This window comes from Vanellus vanellus, assembly GCF_965231255.1.
Source record: "Vanellus vanellus genome assembly, chromosome: 2".
In the NCBI taxonomy this organism is placed as follows: Eukaryota; Metazoa; Chordata; class Aves; order Charadriiformes; family Charadriidae; genus Vanellus; species Vanellus vanellus.
The window spans coordinates 10,683,563-10,702,437 of NC_138906.1; the positions used below are offsets into that span (position 1 = coordinate 10,683,563).

Here is an 18,875-nt window from a genome sequence, read left to right on the forward strand (position 1 = left end):
AAGCATTTGTCACTCAGCTTGGCAACAGCTAAATGGCATTGTCTTCTCTGTACGAAAGAGCTCTGAAGCACGCACGTTGTCTCCTGACACGGATCCTTGCCATTTGTTTGTTGTGATACGCCGATGTGAGAATTCACGAGTTAAAGCTCAATCACATTTCCACCAAAGGAAATGAAAGCTGGAGTTGGCCACATATATTTATTTAGCACCTCATAGCTGCAGACTGAATAACTGCTTTTTGTTATTGCTGTCAGCCGTATCACCGCTCTATTTGAAGGATGCAACCACAGCGCTGAAAAACGGAGAACAGGCTCAGAAATATAAAATAAAGGCGTCTCAGGTGTAGTTTCAACCCTTCAGGTCTGTTGCTTTTCTATTGCAGCCCATTTCGCTCTCCGCTCTTCACCGAGGCCCCGGTCCCGTGCAGACCCTGCTCGCACCAGGAACTTTCTAGAATGGATTTTCACAGCGGTGTGAGCTCGAGGCCACGGTTGGGTGTCCAGTGCCCGGCTCTCAGACTGGCCACGACGTCTTTGCAACGAGGTAACGTCTGTCATATCCTTATTCTATGAAAAGGACAAATTACATTATATGAGAATTTGTTACAAGCACAAATATTTTGCGGTTTTTGCCTCTGTTTGCTGTTCATGACACACAGACGAGGTGGTGTCGGCAGCACCGAGGCTGAGGAAGGCAGCGCCGCACCAGGCCCCAGCGGGACCCTCAGCTCGGCCCTCTCCTCACGGCGGCCCACCCGGTGCGGCGGCTGCGAGTCCAGCTCCACACGCTGCCCGACACCCACGGGGAAGAAGTTTTACACGGAACAGCCGCCGTCGGGCCGAATCGGACACCGGACAGTGCTGCGTGACAGCTGGCTCCGACGGGCCGGGGGAACAACGCAGTCGTTAAGCCCGGGAAGCGGGGAGGCAGAGGGTGAGGGCTCGGCGGGGCTGGCGGGGAGGGCGGCAGAGGTGAGGCGGCGCCGACCCTCCGCCGCGGAGACCCGAAGCGCGGCTTGGCGGGGGACGGCGGGGCGGCGCGCGCGCGCGCGTGGGCCGCGCGGTCCCGGCGGCTGCGGGCGGCGGGCGCGCCGCCGCGCCCGGTCGTCGGGAGCGCGCCGGGGAGGCTGCGGGCGGCGGCCATCTTCTTTCCACAGCCGGCTGCTCCCCCAGTGCAAGTGAAGCAGCCCCCTCCTCCGCTCCCTCCCTTCTCCTCCTCCTTTTCCCTCCCACTACACTCAGCCGTCGCCGCCGGTCAGAAAGGGGGCGACCGGGGAAGCGAAGGCCGCGGGGCGGGGAAGGGAAGGCGGGGGAGGCGGGGGGTGGGGGGGAGAAGAGAAGAGAAGGGAAGGGAAGGGAAGCCGGGCCGCCGTGAGGGGAGCAGCCCCGCGGGGGGGGGGCGGGCGGCGGGGCTCGCCGGCGGCGGGCGGACGGACCGCAGGCTGCCAGCCCAGGGGATTTGTGCCTCCCCGGGGTCGGCGGCGGCCCCTCCGTTCGCCTCTGCCCGACCGGCCGGCGCCCCCTCGGCGGGGTCAGCTCGGGGGGCCGGACCCCGCTCTAGATGGGATAAGCTGTAAACATGTTTAGCTTTGAAGGGGATTTCAAAACAAGGCCCAAGGTGTCTCTCGGAGGAGCGAGTAGGAAGGTAAGGAACGGCGCCTGTCTGTCTACGCGTCTGTGTCGGTTTCCCTCGTCCCCCGATTTGTATTAACGTTATTTTTACCGTTGGGCCTTGAAAAATGGGGGCGGCTATGACTAAGGTTTAACAAGAGGGGAAGAATCCTCCCCTCCTGATGATGTGTTTATCTCTGATCTCCCTGGCTCTGTGTTGTTTGTGGTGGTGTGTCGTCCCGTCGTCCCCCCCCCCCTTTTTTTTTTTTTTAATTAAATCAGGCCACACACCCCCTCCCGGGCTTGTAGTGTAGTAAGAATTGTGGGAAGCGAGGAAACGTCTCCGTAGCTCGTGTCCCCCCCCCCCCCCCCCCCCCCCCTGCACGGAATCCGGCTTGTTGTGGCTGGGAGCCCCTGGGTCGGTCTGCGGGGCTGCCGGGAGGTGGGGGGGAGACTTCTTGCCATCTCTCCGAAGGGAGAGCCCCGGGGGGTCCCGCCGGGCTGGGGGGAACGACAGCCCGACGTAACTGGAGATGGATGCGAATGGCGGGGGGGGGGGGGGGGGGGGGGCTTCATCCACCTGAGGGGGGGGCTGAGGGTTTAGCTTCCCTCATGTCACGTTTACGTTCGGTCAATTTGTCGTGTATAGGGTGAGTAGCAGTTAATTGTCTGCTGTACCAGCTCATTGAATCTCCTTGTATTTGTTGATGGGGAAAAAAGCGAAGTGGTTTATTTAGGTCTTGCTGATTGGACAGAGTAGTCAAACGTTTAGTCAAGCACTGAAGGGCATAGAACTGCCGAAGAACAAGAGAAAGGGCAAAGTGTTTTTAGAAGTGGCCTGATTTGTAAGGGTCACTTTAATTCGCTGCTAAAACACCGATTCCCCATGTTGTCATTGGATTTGATTGTGTAGGAAGCTAATGAGTGTTTCCATTAGCATTTTTGAATCTTAATAGGGGTAAAAATAAGCCTTAAGTTTTTGTTATTGTGCACTGTAAGCAAGTTCGGTTCTCTGAAACTTTTAAGGTTTGGCAGTATAGTTAGGAAACGAGCTAAAATACTGCACTATGTGATATTAAAATCATAGTGAAGTTTGCATTTTGGGGTGTTGTCTTACATAGTTTATTAAAGAGAATGTGTAACAGAACTGTATTTAAATTGTGCAGCTTTTCATCTGAAGCTTCTTCTATTTATCCTAAGACATTTCTCTTCATTAGGCTACATAAAATGGCATTACAGAATGCATTACATAAATTGGCAGAACATTCCCTGGTCCTTACCTGTACACTTCTGGTACTTTGCAACTTTTGACACTGACTTGCTAATAGTGTTACTTGCAGAACTTGTTTCCTTCTACAGAAGTAAACAACTGTCATAATACCTTCTTTCACACCTGATTTCTTCATGAAAATTCAGCAGAATTCTGTCTATTTTATTCACATGGGACAAATATATTAATATTATACAGGTAGAAATTTCCAAGGGCAAATATTAAAAGGTGAAGGAAGTGGAAACTGAAATTGATGCGTAACCTTCACTCTGTCCAATACAGAGGTTGTATTTCATGATCAGATTGATACTGACTGATCCACAGATTTCGTGATTTTTACACTGGTGTGCTGAACTGCTTGTGCTGTATCAATGCAAATGAGTTAGTCGCAGTTTTGGGCATCGTGGTTATATGGACATCATAGAATGCCCTTGAAATAGCTGCTTATTTTCAGAAACTATGCACAGCGCTAATAAAAGAATTTATTTAAGCAGTACTAAGAATTACTTCTAAAAATGCAATTTGCCTGAACTTTAATGTAGACATACTATAGCAGGGATTGGTGTGGCAAGTGCTTATGTGAGTTCCATGAGCTGCTTGCTATCTCGTGTCACAGGCTTCTTGTGATTGTGTTTCTCACACCTATAGGCTTTAGTTTTACAGAAGGCTGAATTGTAAAATGTTTCCTTTCAGCTTTTTGTGCACATGGAAAAAAGACTTTTTTTTTTCACTTACAAATCCCCTAGCCCTCCCCAATGTGTATAATTTTAGGAAGATACAGTGTAGTTCCTCTGTGACGCTCTATTAGTTAGCTCAATGCCTAGTACTGCCTGTTTTGGTTCCTTTGGTGGAATAAAGCACAACTCAGAGATACTGGTGGAATCTGTATGCAGGATGCTTAATGCTGAGAATAAGTCTCTACCCAATTTGGGGAAGTTTCCCAAATGTTGTACCTGTATAGCTATGTTAGCAAAACCCTCCCAGTATGAAAACAGGGGCTCCAGTTTGAGGAGATAGTCAGTGTTAAAGATGCCAGTGATCTTCCTAATGTGGGTACAGCTATACCAAAATAAACTGTCAGCAAACCTGACTATTAAAAGAGTTGTTTTGCTAATATAACTGCAAACAATAACCATCTTGGTCATGGGTCATATGTGTTGATACCCTGTCTGACATCGCCATGTCCGTCTGCAGTGTTTCCTCAGGCCTCATAGATGTGGTGCTTAAGATCATGGTTTAGTGGTGGACTTGGTAGTGCTAGGTTTATGGTTGGACTTGATGATCTTAAAGGTCTTTTCCAACCTAAATGATTCTGTGATTCCATGAAGAGTCCTATTGGTGTAGGCACAATGATAGAAACGTAGTTGGGGACTTGTGGCATTGTGGTGTTTAGAAAGCTACTGAATCTAGTGTGCTTTTTCACCACTAGCATTTATGGCGTTTTTGAATGATAAAAGCAGAGACCTTCAGGTCTGTTTTTAGCAGTGTTTGCATTTTATGTTCATGTGTGTTATACTAGTCTGAATTAGCAATGGTGTAGAGAGGCATTTCAGTCCAACCAAACCTTTTGCCAAAAAAGTAGTCTTTAAGTATCACTTATTTTTGTTAAAATTCCGGGTCACAAAATTAATGTTCTCAAAATTACTATCCTGGTTCACTGATTCTTTGAGAACATTATTTTAACATTAAGTATAAAAATCTAGGTGGTATTGTCAGTGTTTGGACTTCTCCCTCCATATCTGCTTTCAAAAATCTGCTTGATTCATTTGGACAATTTGCATTAGTTGTCTATTTGCTTGAAGGTATTGCTACTGTGTGTTATTTACAATGTGATAAGTTAATTTTTGTGTTGTTTTTTTTTTTTAATTTTTGGGGGTGCTTATTGTCACTGCTAAAACATGATTCCCTACTTTATGAGGTTCTTCAAAAGTTAATTTCAGATTAAGTTTTAATTATAACTGGCAAAACATATTTTATTTTACTTCTGAAGTAAAGTAGTCTCCAAAAATGAATACTGTTATTGGAGTCCAGTACAGGAACATCTTGAATTACTCATGAGCTTTCTGTATAGGACAGTAATTGTTGCCTGAAAGGCTGTGGCTGCAGAATTTTTGTGGTGTGTCAGGCAGGAAAAAAGAGGGGCGTCTGAAGAGTTGGTTTGGGATGCAGTTGAGATTGCGCTAGCCCAGTCTAACTGTGCAGTGAACTGAAACAGATGGTCCTTCACCTGGGTGGTTCCCACCTTGTCCTTTGTGCCCCATATAGTGAGCATATTTCTTCAGGGTGGAGTGTTGCCATGCCTTCTGGTGACTGCTGGCAGGTTTCAATAATTTTATCATGAAATTGGACTTTTGGTGGCGTAGTGCAGAATCTGTTTAACCATGTCAGCTTGATTTGGTACAGTCAGGCCTAGTTTTCCTTCGTTAATTTTATCAGCGTTAAGAAAAATATGAGGTGCCAGTCCTTTAGTACATCCGTGCAGGGAGATCCCTGTGCCTTTGCTGAGTTGTACAAGGAGCTCTGTAGCTTCAAATTATTTGTTTAGGTTGTGAAATGTATTAATGACATCTTGTAAGCCTTTAGCAGGAAAAACGGTTAAATGAATATTACTAAGTCAAATTTCGAGTATCACTTGAGGTATCTAAAACATGTTTTCATAAATCCCCAAACTGTTTGAAATAGAGTACTTTTTAAAACATCTCATACATAATTTAAAAAATCTTCCTTTTCAGGAATACAAATGAGTTAGCACTGTCATGAAAGTGAAAGTGAAACCAACTTCAGTGAGTTTCTTTCTGGTTTTTGTTTTTGTGGAAGACATGGAAAATTACTAATGAACAAATAGTGATGACTCCATCTGTAGTTTAGAAAGTCTCTTTAATTTCTTTTAATAGGACATTTTTAATAATTAAAGGTCTTCAGTTTACAATATTGGCTTATATTTTATTTTAGTATTTACTGATACACTTTCTTAAATTAATAGCATAACGTTTAGCATTAGATTCCTGTATATTTCACTTCCCCCCCCACCCCAGCTCTCAGCTGGAAGTGCCCAGGTGGAACTCCAGAAGACCTTTGTTAGCTCTTTGTTTTCTGTATTCTACGCCTGAAGTAACTTCTCGTGGAATGAAAATAATGGTTTGAAAACCGTAGGCTGTAAGTATATGGAGGGATCTGCACAGGCTGGCATTGCTTATGGTGATAGATTTCTGTAGGATTTAAACAATGATGGAACAGACTTAAAAAGTAGTTTTCTTTCTGTCTTACTGATTGTTTGAAGAAAGTTGTTAATAATTTCAGGAAGGAAGAATTACTGTTTTATTATATCTTATTTGAACCTACACCAGGCCACAATGGAAATGAAATCATGCTTGGGACTTATAGTATAGGATTTCTAGGTTACAATTACAAATTTACAATTTATATTTGAATGGTGGGAAAGAATTGCACTGCTTTGCTCCATAAGACCTTTGCCCCATAAGGCACATTGCATAAATCCTTATGTAAGAACATACCTCATTCTGAGTCAGAAGGTGTTTTGTCCAGAACATTGACATGTCAAAGCCTAAGTCTTGAAATACTCTTTGAATTTCAGATCTATGGTGTGGAAATACGATAAGACCATCATGTTGTAAAATAATGACTGTCTGTCAGTAGGAAACTATACAATTAAACGCATACTAGATTCTTATGGATTTTTTTCCTGTTGGTGACATCTAAAATTCTCCTTATTTGAAAGGAAGCTATGAATGATGGACTTGCATTTAGCTGACAACAGTGATTACATTGTTATTTTCAGTTATGTGCTATTTTTTCAAATTCATAACAAAAATTTCTGCTTCTATAGATTTTTTTTTTTTCCTGCTTGTTTCTGAGAAATTGAAAGGCCACTCAACTACAATGATGTGTATAATAGACATACTACAGGCAAACTTGAGAGTAAATTTAAGAGCGACTTGTTTGCCTTTCATTTGGCCTCTAGAGCCTCCAGTCAATTCCAATTTCCACTGTGCGTGGCTTTGTAGTTACCCTGACAAAGGGGTTTCCAGGTACTCCGTACATCCTGCAGTAAAATTTGAGCTAAAATGCTGAGGTGTTTTCTAGCAAGCACTGTGACACTGATTTCAGTGAGGCCTGGCTTTCCCTGGCCAAATGCCTCTTCCTGAGCATATTACAAGTACTTCAAAATACCTTTTTCTGGAAGATGGTCTTCTCTTCATATCTGTGATTATTTACATCATGATTAAGTTTATATGTAGAGTCACAAACTGTTCTAAAGCAGAATTTTTTAAGCTGCTGAACATGTTTTACTCAGGCTGGCTGAGCAGTATGTCCAGTGGAATTTAAATTGTTGACGTTCAGTTCAAGACATTGTGAGCCTTCTAAAATGCTAATTTAATATTCAGAAAAGCCAATTGAAGTGGAGTTTATCTTGTCTAAAATAATGTTGGGAACTAGAAACATTGTTAAGAACCACTTTGGAGGGAGATGTCTCCCAGCATGCACATTTGTTCTCTACAAATAGATGCTACAAAGTCTTCCTTTTATTTGTTGGACTTACTAAATACTTGTGTTGAAAGGAATTTTATTCTATAAATTGCTTAGGTTACTTAATTTGCTTTGGGAGTTGTTATTGATGCTTCTGTGGTTCAAGCTAAATTCAGCTGAAAAGTCATGTTCCTCATTCTAAGGAAAAAAAATGCAAGTACCTGCGTTTTGTAGATTAAAACCATACAAGATTTTATAATTGTCCCTAAAAGTTAAAAGATCAAGTGCTTGTTTGTTTTTCCGTGAAAATTTCCTGGAAGTCATGCCTTGTACTTTGCATGGTCTGTTGTAATGTTAAATGGAATAGCATTCTCAACTAAAGAAAGAAAATAAAGCCCTGTGGGTGATTATAAATAAATCTCAAACATTTGTTAATATTTACGTTTTTGTGTCAATGTATTTTTGTTCTTCTTTTTTAAATGTGCTCACTGTTTAGACAATACCTGAAAATAATTACTCAGTTTCACCTTTGCATCGAGCATATTGAGGTTTTAAATTTACTCACATGGAGCTAAGATGGTTAGATTAACATGACTGTCCAGGAGTGTTCAATTTCAGATTTTAAAAAGTCAACAAATACTTGGAGTATTTGAAAAAAAAAAAAAATTATGTATATTTTTGTTTTTCCCTGAACCTGAATTTTGAGCGAAGAGGGCTGAAAATTTATTAACTGTCTCAATGCAAGGTGTCAAAATGCAGGACAAAAAGAATTGTATTTCATTTATTTATTTATGTTATTCAGTCTTTGTCTAGGATATGTAAAGGCTGGGAGTTGTGTAAACATACTTCTGCAGCAAAATAGCATATTTCAGCAAAATGAGGACAGGAAAGCAGTTTTAATTTTTTTTCATTATATATTTGATTGGAGTTTTTGAAGCACTGACGTTGACATTGTTACACTGTTGGATGCGGCTGTTCTCATCAACTGGTCTGTTAAAGCAGTGGTGCGACTTTGGACTTTGCTGTGATGAATAATACAGTACATAGCAGTTTTATCCTGATGTATAAATTAACATTTCTTTCATGGTAGTCACAAGCTTTCCTTTCGGTATACTGTCCTCCATCTGCTTCCTTGTTTTCACCTCTTTCCCCCTCCTGTCTTACGCACTGAGTCATCATCCATGTCACATTGTGTTTTGCTGTCACATACTCTTTCTTTGCTTTCTTGTTTCTTTGTGTCATGCCTCACATATTTGGTGAGGAAAACTTCTCAAATTGGGTGTTTCATGGTCCTGCAGCTTGCGTGCTAGAGCCTGAGGTTGGTTGTCTGTGCCAATATCTTCAGGAGCAGACAGGAATGGCACTGCTAGTGATATACTGAACATGGTGTGAAACACACAGCGTATTCCTAGTTCTGTGCTTCAGAGGTCAAGCTCCTGAAGAAAGGAGACTACATCACAGAAAGTGTGGGGAATTTGGTTCAGTAAATAGCTTTTCACTCCTTTTGAGCTAGGGTTGAAGGAATAAGACAAGCTGATGCTTCATTCCCCCTAAAATGTCTGCCTGCCTACCTTGATAGGTAGACGTGATAGCTGACATCTGGCGAGTGAAGAAAGAAGATACCATGACCATCACAGAAGCGAGGCAAGGAAGATGGGGAGTAGGAATGAGCTAGGTGTGATCTTTGGAAGTTATGTGGAACGGTACTCTGGGGGTGGAGCAGCGGCTGTAGCTGCCAGCAGTCACGTGACCATATAGGTGGGGGTTGTCAAATGTACATCACTTACCGTAATGCCATTGTCGTTCACAACCAGCCACAGAGCAAGAGCTATAGAGTTTAGGTCTTTTTCACTGTTCTGATTAAGGGGCAAGGCAGGGAGGGTTTCAGAGATGACCGTGCAGTTAGCTGTCTTTAAGAAATTTGTTAGAATGCCCTTTGTAGGCAAAGAAGATTATTTCATAGTTATTTTCATCTCTTTCCCACAGCAGGTTTATTTTCTGTTGCATATTTACTGTTACACTGTCCTCTCAGAAATTAAAAAGTATTCCAGTTGGGTTGAATAACTCTGAAGGAGATACATTTTTCTTGCATTTAGTTTAAATATATTCTGTAATCATAGTTGTGATTCCATTCCTTTATGTTTCTCATCTATGTGTGTCTTGTGGACAACAGTATTATTTAACCTGTAATCATTTTTTAAAGTTTGGATGTACTTACTATCTTAAGATAGTTTCTCTATTGTCTTTAATTTATACCTTAAGAAGTTGGTGTTTTTCTTTACAAATACTCAGTATGTGACACTGACTAGTAACTGTTCTGAAGTGTAGGGACAACTTTAGCAACATTGCTTCTAAGCAGAAATTCTGTCTACATAGTGCTGCTTGCAGAGTGAAACTTCCCAAAGCAGGTTGATGAGATGTCTCTGTGATCACTTCTAAATAGAAAGGAACATTTTACTAACTTCTGCAAAGCATCGGGTACCAGCTGTTAGAAAATAAGTAATCTATTAAAAAAGAGTCCTGAAACTTTAAGCCATCTGTTGGTTATTTCTTAATTTTATACATTATGTTGTCTTTTTTGTATATGTGCGGTAAGAATTTGTGCCTGTTGCTTGAGTGGAGATACATCATCTTATGTACGGATTTTGTTATGCTTTGTTTATACTGTATTTAACACATGGAAAAAAGCCTGTCTTTAGAGGGCAATAGCTGTAGTTAGTGGTGTCTTTGGACATAAATACTGTCTTTAGAGGAAAAGATGGTTAACCTTCTTGTGGGATTTTTTTTCTTTATGCTTGCTCTAACAAATGATCTGAAATACAAACCTAATTTCAAATTCATTTTTTGCATCTATGTTTTTCGTTTTTCATTCTCTCTTGGTGGTCTGTGTTAAAGTATTTTTCTATCCTAATGAAACTAGGAGAATCGTGACCTTGCTTCCTTTGTAATTCCAAAAAAGAAGTTTTTGTATCTGCATGTAGACGTTGAAAATATTCCAGCACAGTTGTTTGAGATGTGGTTAGATAGTTTATAAACATTTGTTTGCCAACTTCAAATTTATTTTGCTATAATACATTTTCAGCTTGAGTGTATTTTATTTCTTAACTTCTCTAGACTAGTAAGGGCATAGGGTGAAAAAGGAAGTTGTTATATGTGTAGGAGAAGCAGAAAAAGATAATAGTTTCCTTGAATGTATTGTCTATTTTAGACTGGATTTGGGAAGGTGCCAGGGTACTTTCAACTCTAATTGTCTGCAGTGGGAGCTGAATACTCTGCATCAAAAAGGAATTCTTTTCCATATTTCACTGGAAACTACATAGAACCATCCAATAAGAGATTCTTGCAAATAAAGCTTTGTTTATATTTTGTAATCTATGTGTACTGATTTAAGATTTTGGTTTAAAAGCTAATGCAGAGATTTTCTATTGTAATGGTATTGGTTTTTAGAGGCCTCATGAATACTTTAGTGTTCTTTACTTTTTCTCTGTTGGAAAAATCACTGTCCTGAAAGTTTCGGTTTGTAGCCTTAGTTTAGGTGAAGAGGTCAAAATTTTAAAAGAAAAAAATTCCTACCATTTATGTTACATAGGTCTGTTTTGACATCTTTTTTTGGACAATTTAGAGGAAAAGGATAAGTAAATATAAGAGCTTAATGCTTTTTTGCAAGTTGGATTAAAAGCATGGGGATTTGGAACAGTATGTGATTACTTTGAACATGCCATAACTTGCTGTACGCACCTGGGCCAGTGACTTACGTACACTCCAAGCAAGGAAAACACTCGATAAGTGTTTGGTACTACCTGGTAGGATTGGGACCCTATTATGTTTCAGCTCCCTCGTTTGTAAATGGATGATGTTTGCCTTGATTATTGGGATGCTGAGAACACAAACCTGGACAGGGATCAGTACAGTTAGCTGCTGTTTGCCTGTCCCTTTTCTTTTTACATAGCTTCCCTCCGTTACTGTGCGTTTGAGAGGGCTGTGTTAACAAGTATTTGTAAGAGCGGAAAATGTTTAACACTTACTTTTCTCCTGTTTTTTATGTATTACATATTATGAACAATCTGCAAAGTGAAGTCTGGATTAAATATCATTAACACATTTGAATCATTCCTTTGAATGAAAATGCAATTATATCTTAATTTGTGTTTTATAGGAAGAAAAGGCTTCTCTCCTACATCGTACTCAGGAAGAAAGGAGAAAACGAGAGGTAAAGTAGAGTGTAAGCATTTGCATGCACACTGGATTTCTCTTTGATGTAGTAACATTTACAGTCCAAAGTACTTTATTCTGCTGCAGTAGTACTTTAGTTCAGCAATGTTTTGTTTCAGTTTGCAAGTTCTACGTAGTCTTCCAGTATACTAGAATTGAGAAACTGTTTGATTGCTTTTAAGGTGCTTCCCAGAAGTGACCTTCTTCTCAAAAGAAGGTGGTTAGGCATGCACTGGGTGCAAAGGGAATTTTTCCTTTTATTTTGGTGCTCATTTGATCTAGTCTTTATTGAGAAAAGACAGGTATTTGGATAGTAAATTGTATTTTTTTGCCTTGCCCGTAATGTCTTACTATGGGTTGGTCTCGGAAAACTGTTTTCTGGTTCTGATATGGTTTCTTGGGTGACCTTCAGCAATTCACTTCCCCAGTGTGTGCTTTGGTTCTGTGGAGGTAGAATCGAAACAATGATACTTGAATGGATGCTGAAGTTCTTTGAAATCACCTGGTAATTGAGGAGCAATGAGAAGCAGTTGTGAGGCTGACATGTGAGACTAGAAAATCTTAACACTGCTTTGAGATTGAAGTTTACTGCCATAGATAATTCAGTCTGGAATAATGTAAAGGAGGAATAGGCACTGAAAAGAAAAATAACAGTTTTAAAATGTTAATGTATATGGCAGTGTGAAATCAAAATTTAGTAATACGGAATTAAAGCTAGTATCTTCATTTTGTCATTTTTTTCTCTTCTGCTATGAGTAGAAACATTTTTGCTCTTAAAAAAATGTAGCTGTAGTTTTCATGCTAGCTAATCAAGAAAACAGAGCTGTTTACCCCTTAAAGATGCGTTTGACCCTTGCTAGATTAAATACAGGTTCTGCAGTGGCTCCTCTGTTTCTGAGGACAGTAACAGCTTTTTTTCTTTCCAACGTGAATGTGTAACTATGGACCAGGTTTAAGTGTGAAGTTACTAGCACTTCACCAGTTAGTTCAGAATGCTGTTTTGTGAATCAGATTAATGATCAGTGAGTCCTTACAGACCTATGCAAAAAGTTTTTTGCGCTTCATAAAGTTTTGTCTGTATACGGAAATAACCCATTCATTGCTTAATTCTGTCAGCTTCACAGCTGATGCAGAGTTGTATACTTGTATCTGTATATGTACGCACATACACACAATGATTTTCTTTGACATATATTGGATTTTTACAAAACGAATGACTCCTGAGAATAAAATCAGTTGTGGCTTTTAAAAAAAATGCTTGTAGCAGAATTTTAGCAGTGTCGTCAGACTTAAAACCTTTGCAGTTATGGGTCACCAATTCACAATTATGTATTCTAGGATAAAACCTGTATCTAGAGAAAAGGAGAGCATAGCTACTTTTTAGTTGAGCATTACATTATGATTATGAGGAGGCGGTGTCTCTCTGTAATTGAAACTCTCTCCTGCTTGCCCCCCTACTTTGCACTTTTACTATTAGATGCTTTGGAGAGAAAAATACACTTTGGTCTATCAATATTCTGATTTTGGTCTGTGTTCTAGAGGTAATTAGTCTTTCAAGTATATGCTTATTTTGAGAAATTGCTTTCAGAATTGGGGTTTCCAAGGGAAGCATTGAGTAGCAAGTTCATCTGGTGTTTCCCTGCCCAGTTCAGGTTAAGTTCAGGTTTTTGTGAGTTGAAGTTTATGTGAACTTTCCCAAATGTATTTTAATGAAATTTATAAAAACATTGTGGTGGTTTGTTTTGCTTGGTGGCCCGCAGAATTATGGGCTCATTATAGTGCAAGGATTGATGAGGTTAAAATTTCCCTTCTCAAAGCAGGCTTCTCTGATTTTTACTCTTGATCTTCCTACTTTCCCTTCCTCAACCATTGCTTCATAGCTCTAGGTTCATGACAAACTACTTTATTTACTTCCCTCTTTCATCCCCTAAGAAACTACATGGACATTATTAGAAACCTAATTATGGTAGCCACTTCCCTTAGATACTTGTTGCGATGGGATATGCTGGGGGTGTTGTCAGGGGACTCACTGAGTGCTCTTCCCATAGTACCTGAGCAAGCTAGCTTTCAGTTCCCCAGAAAGTGAGCCATTGTAAAGGGATGATTTTAAATACTCTTTCTAGCTACTGAGGAAGACATCATAAAGTGACTCACTTTATATGTCTGGTTTGAAGGAGAGAGCAAGAATTTTTATTCATTTCCATATTGTGCTCCTGGGCTTAAAGCATTAAGGCTCATTTTCCTTTTGACAGCAGTACTGTCTCCACATAACTTAGGGTTTATTTTGGTTTTGGTCTTTTTTTTTTTTTTTTTGTGGTTTGTGTTTTTTTCCCCATGTCTAAACTGCACCAGACTCATAATACTGATCTATTATTTGAATGGAAACAAATAAGCAGGTCTTCAGTGTTAGCTGATCTATGCAGAAAGAGGAATGGTGTCATTGAATTTGATGAATTCTTCAATGTTTTAGTATTAAGACTTTGTCTAATAAAATCCGAATGTGTTTATTTTGATTTCTGTAGCATTGCATACTTATGAGTATTAAAAATCATTTTGCAATATCTTAATGATAAATTTGCACTTAAAAACATAAACAGGTTTCTCCCTGGTTCATGTAGAGTGGATGCAAACCTTCAAACACTTTATCTTACTGATGATTAGTGCTTAATTGTCATTTAAAAAATAGCCTTTGAATACAAATATATTTGATAAAATTGTATAAATTAAAGTCAGTGCCACAATATTGATTTTGATTTTCTTGCATTGTTTTACAGGAAGAAAGGCGGAGGCTGAAAAATGCAATAATAATCCAGTCATTTGTAAGAGGGTACAGAGACAGAAAACATCAAGTAAGTATTTATTTATTTATAAAGATGTAAAACAGTTTTGTTGAAAATGAGACTTTCTAGTAACAAGTAATTCCATTGAAAAATCTTCACCTTTTTGAGTATTGTGTGAGCTCACAAAGTGCAAGTTCCTTTTCCCTCTTGACATTTGCATTTGAACCTCAGTATTTTAGTGGATGGGTGTTTGTTCTGCAAAACATGTGTGTGACTCAAGTGGACTTCAGTAGGATTATGCAATGTGTTTTTTTGAGCTGATAAAGTATACAAAAACAGTTGGGTATTAGCAGCTTTCACACATCAGTCAAGGTTTTTGTTTTTGTTTTTGTTTTTGTTTTTTTTTCCCCAAGATGACTAAGGTGGTAGTTTGAGTCAAAAAGTTGTTCTTTCTAAGCTGCTGTTGGGTAGATTATTTTAAGAAAGGGTTGTATCTGTAAGTTTACTAATATTTATTGAGTGAAATAGATGAAAGTGTTTGTTGTGATATTCTTTACTTGAAAAGCGAAAATTTGTTGCAGTGTGTACTTTTTGAATTACAGAAAACAGTTACGGCCTTAACTATGATACTGTGTGTATATTTTGATCCCTTAACATATATGTGTTGTGTGCATTTTACTGCTTTGCTACCACTTTGGGAAACTGAAATGAGGTTTTGAAAATTTTGCATCTCTGTTTTAAGTCATAACCATTATTAATATATTGATACATGTTTTATTTTAAGTACTCTATCCAAAGAAGTGAATTTGATCGCTGCGCTAATTTGGCTCAGTCTGGAGGAACCTTTTCCACTGCTGATGGAGCTAATTTGACTCTCTTAGTTCGTCAGTTACTCTTTTTCTATAGACAGAATGAGGATTCTAAGCGTTTGGTGAGTACTATTACATACTTTGATCTGTAGTACTTTTATTTCATGCACTTTTAAAGTACACTTTCAGTTGAAAGATTTTGAAGGGATGCAAAAAAGGCTTTGACCAGTTCAGTAAATTCATTTAAGAGTTCTGGCTTTAGCCTCCCTGCACTCTCCTGTTTTTTGTTTGGACAGAATAGCTTAAAATTAGATTTTTATATGTGCCCGCACACACACAAAAATCTCTGAAATGCAGCCTTGAAAAATCCTATGTGTATTATTCACAGTAATTTATTAAAAATAATGTACTTCTATTAGAATTTAATTTTTAAACAATATTTTCCATTCTGGCCATTCCTATGGTGGTGTTTTATTGTTTTGTGTTTTTTTTTCTCATTGGTCAATAATGCTGGCATATCAATTGCAAAGTTACTGCAAATTTCCCAAATGCACTAGTAAGTATAATTCATAGTGCTTATTAATAATGGATGTTAAAGAATTATGGCTACTTAAACCCCCAAAATTAACAGATAAATTTGTTGCAAGAGTAGAGTTATTTGTAAATGTAATTCAGTCTTAATTTTGAAAGTTTAGTACTAGCAGTCGTGTAGTTTGTTGTGTAACAGTTTTTTATTTCTCAGCTGAACACGGTTGCTTACTTTCTCTTTTGTGCATCCTCCAAAGGTATCCAAACCAGCATTGAAATATAACTATCTGTGTTGCAATAAATAATATAACTTGTTGTTATAAACAGTAAACCTGTGCATATCTTTTCCCAGGTATGGATGTGTCAGAATTTAATTAAACAGAGTTCTCAGTTTGTTAAGCAATTGGATGGTCCAGACAGACTTACTTGCTTATTCCAAATAAAAAGACTGTTGGGCCTGTGTTGCAGGTAAATTCTTTTTTCTATATGCTACTGTCTAAAAAGTGTTCAGAAATTATGTAAGGACATTTTTTTGTTTATTTTTGCAGCAGGTGAAGTATTAAACATGAATTCATCTTATGGAGCAGACTGTTTACGTTAAATATATATGTAGGCTATGGTATAGGATGCTCGTTCCTGTGTAAGAACAATGGAATGGACTTTCAAGTTCAACATGCGCTTAAGGGATGCTCTGCCTAGGGATAGGCTGAAGTATGTTCTTAACTTACTTCATAAGTTAGTTCTTAGCATATAGTGGTATCATTAACAATATTTGTGGAAACTAGAAGGTTTTCTTGGGAACTGGTAGTGGTTAGAGGTTATTATCTGAGTTAGACTAATGTTCCAAGGATATGCTTTGGATATATTTTATTTTAAAAATAATATTTAAGATGTGTTTCCGCACGCTTTATTTTGAATTCGGGACATGTTAAGCAGTTACATTACTGGCTTTGGCAGTACGTTTATTATTTGTCATGGGAGGATCGCAGGAAGGTAAATCTATCAAGGTGACTTGAATAGCTGGCAGCTAAAGCCTATTATTAGAAAACAATATATTTGCTCGTATTACTAATCGGAATGAGTTACACTCTCCAGAGCTTTAAAATATTTTTTTTTTTCTTTTAGTGTTGAGGCTTTTTTAGAAAATTGTTTCATTCAAGTCACTGAACTGTGTTGTTATAACTGTGTATACTGTATGTATAATAAACAGTGACACCAGATGCTAAAGAAGACTTGGGTAGGGGGCTTCAGAGTCCACATACAGTGGAACACAGCTCTGGTATCACTGGATTGAATTGTATGTTTTCACTACAGTTGAAATTGTGGTTTTGTAAATGCAGCTCTGTTAGTATTCACACTCTCCCTTCCTGACTGGGTGATGTGGGAAAACAAAAGGAGTGGAAGAACTGTTCTGCCTATGCATATAGGAAGAATGGAGGAAGAAGCTCTTCCTAACCTCACCTTGCTAGTATGATGATGGGTGTCTGTACTTGCTTTCTGAGCTATTTTAATTTTCTGCAAATCCCAGAAAACAGGCAGTGGGACAGGTAGCCAAAAAAGTGTTTTCCTGGGATACATTCAGATTCATGGGAAGCTGTAGCTTTTGATGCTATGGAAAAAAAGGTGATTGTGTAATATCATAGCATAAAATGGTGGTTTGATTGCAGCTACATCTGCAAAAAAGGTCTCATCAGAGTAACTTTTTCTCTTTAGTGAAATATCTTAGCTATGGTGTCAAAATAACTTTTGCTGATAGGTCCCTGTCTTCCTGAATGGCTGGGAAAAAAAAGCACATTGTTAGGGCAACTATGCCTACATACATCTCATACTAACAAATCCTTTTAATTCTAAACAGACTTTTAATAGTCACCATTTCTGTGGTTACTGGTAGTTGTTTCATAAGCAATTTGCTAAAAGGATGGGGATGGTTAGATTTTTTTATATTTCAGTCTGTAATCAAGGACATATTGTTTTAGTTATACATAAGACGTTCTCCAGCGTTTGTTCCCAGCCCATATTGCTCTGGGGCTTTCATGACTTCATTTTTAATATGGGTAGTAAGACATGTTGGAAAAACATGTCTTATTCTTTGCTTCCCTTCTGGTTCATGCAGTAGACCTTCAAACTGTCAAGTCATTGAAAGCAAGAATTTAGTAGGATTTAAAGAGAGAGTGCTATGTTCATAGAAACTCTAAAATCAGGAATTATTGTTATAAAGGTGCCAATAAAAAACTACTGAGAACGCTTGGAAACCAAGTAGAAATAAGTCATTGTAAGGAGAAAGTGGAAAGTATTTTTGGTAGTTTTATTTTTAAATTGCTGTGGATATGCCTGTGGTGAAATAATTTTGCTTTCATTTTGTTTTTAGGCTATTGCAAAATTGCAATGATGACAGTCTGAATGTTGCACTTCCTATGAGAATGCTTGAGGTATTTTCATCTGAGAATACGTATTTGCCTGTTTTACAAGATGTCAGCTATGTGACATCATTAATTGAACAAATTTTGCACTACATGATTCAAAAAGGTGAGTAGCTAGGAACTGTAAGTTCTGGGAAATACTCAAAAATTGAACAGAATGAGTAATACCTGAAGACCATGTTGTTTAATTGTGTTTTGCCTTTACCACAGACACAATGAATTACGTGCTGCATACATTAACCTATATATTAGATGGATATTTAGCTTGTGATGAGATCATTGCTTGAGAAATTACCGTTTGATTTCTTCTGAAATTCTGTTTATAAATTGAATATTCTACCAAGTTACTTATACAGAATTTTACCACAGATTTTGAGACTAGGTGGATATTACCTAACAGAAGTTTTATTTGAGGAGCTGTTTACGCATATGCACATGTATTGTGCTGGGTCTAAGCTTTCATTGTGTAAAAGTTGGGCGTTGTTTTGCGGTACTGTTCTCTATAACTGCTAATGTTATTATCATAAATTGGCATTACCTTTTCATCCTGCTAGCACCGGAGACACCTTAGCAAAGAGATGGTGGGTGGTGAATTAGCTTTTATTTCCCTTGTACCATCATCAGCAAAACTGTTTGCTAAACTGCAGTTACACCTGTGCAAACATGCTGAAAGTTAATGAATTGTGTAGTTGTCACCAAGATTATGTTTTGTCTTGAAACTTTATTACTATGGAAATGTGGAAAAAAAAAAAAAAAAT

General features: G+C 38.8%; 1 protein-coding gene across 1 annotated transcript in view; it reads left to right on the top strand.

Moving 5' to 3' along the window:
- Nucleotides 1-1,376: 1,376 nt before the first annotated feature.
- Nucleotides 1,377-18,875, top strand: part of UBE3C (ubiquitin protein ligase E3C) — a 77,838-nt gene continuing 60,339 nt past the window's right edge. The window contains 6 exon segments of the mRNA XM_082499334.1: nucleotides 1,377-1,644; nucleotides 11,525-11,578; nucleotides 14,355-14,429; nucleotides 15,145-15,291; nucleotides 16,050-16,165; nucleotides 18,066-18,227. Coding sequence (XP_082355460.1) covers nucleotides 1,579-1,644; nucleotides 11,525-11,578; nucleotides 14,355-14,429; nucleotides 15,145-15,291; nucleotides 16,050-16,165; nucleotides 18,066-18,227 — 620 coding nt within the window. The 5' untranslated portion in view covers nucleotides 1,377-1,578.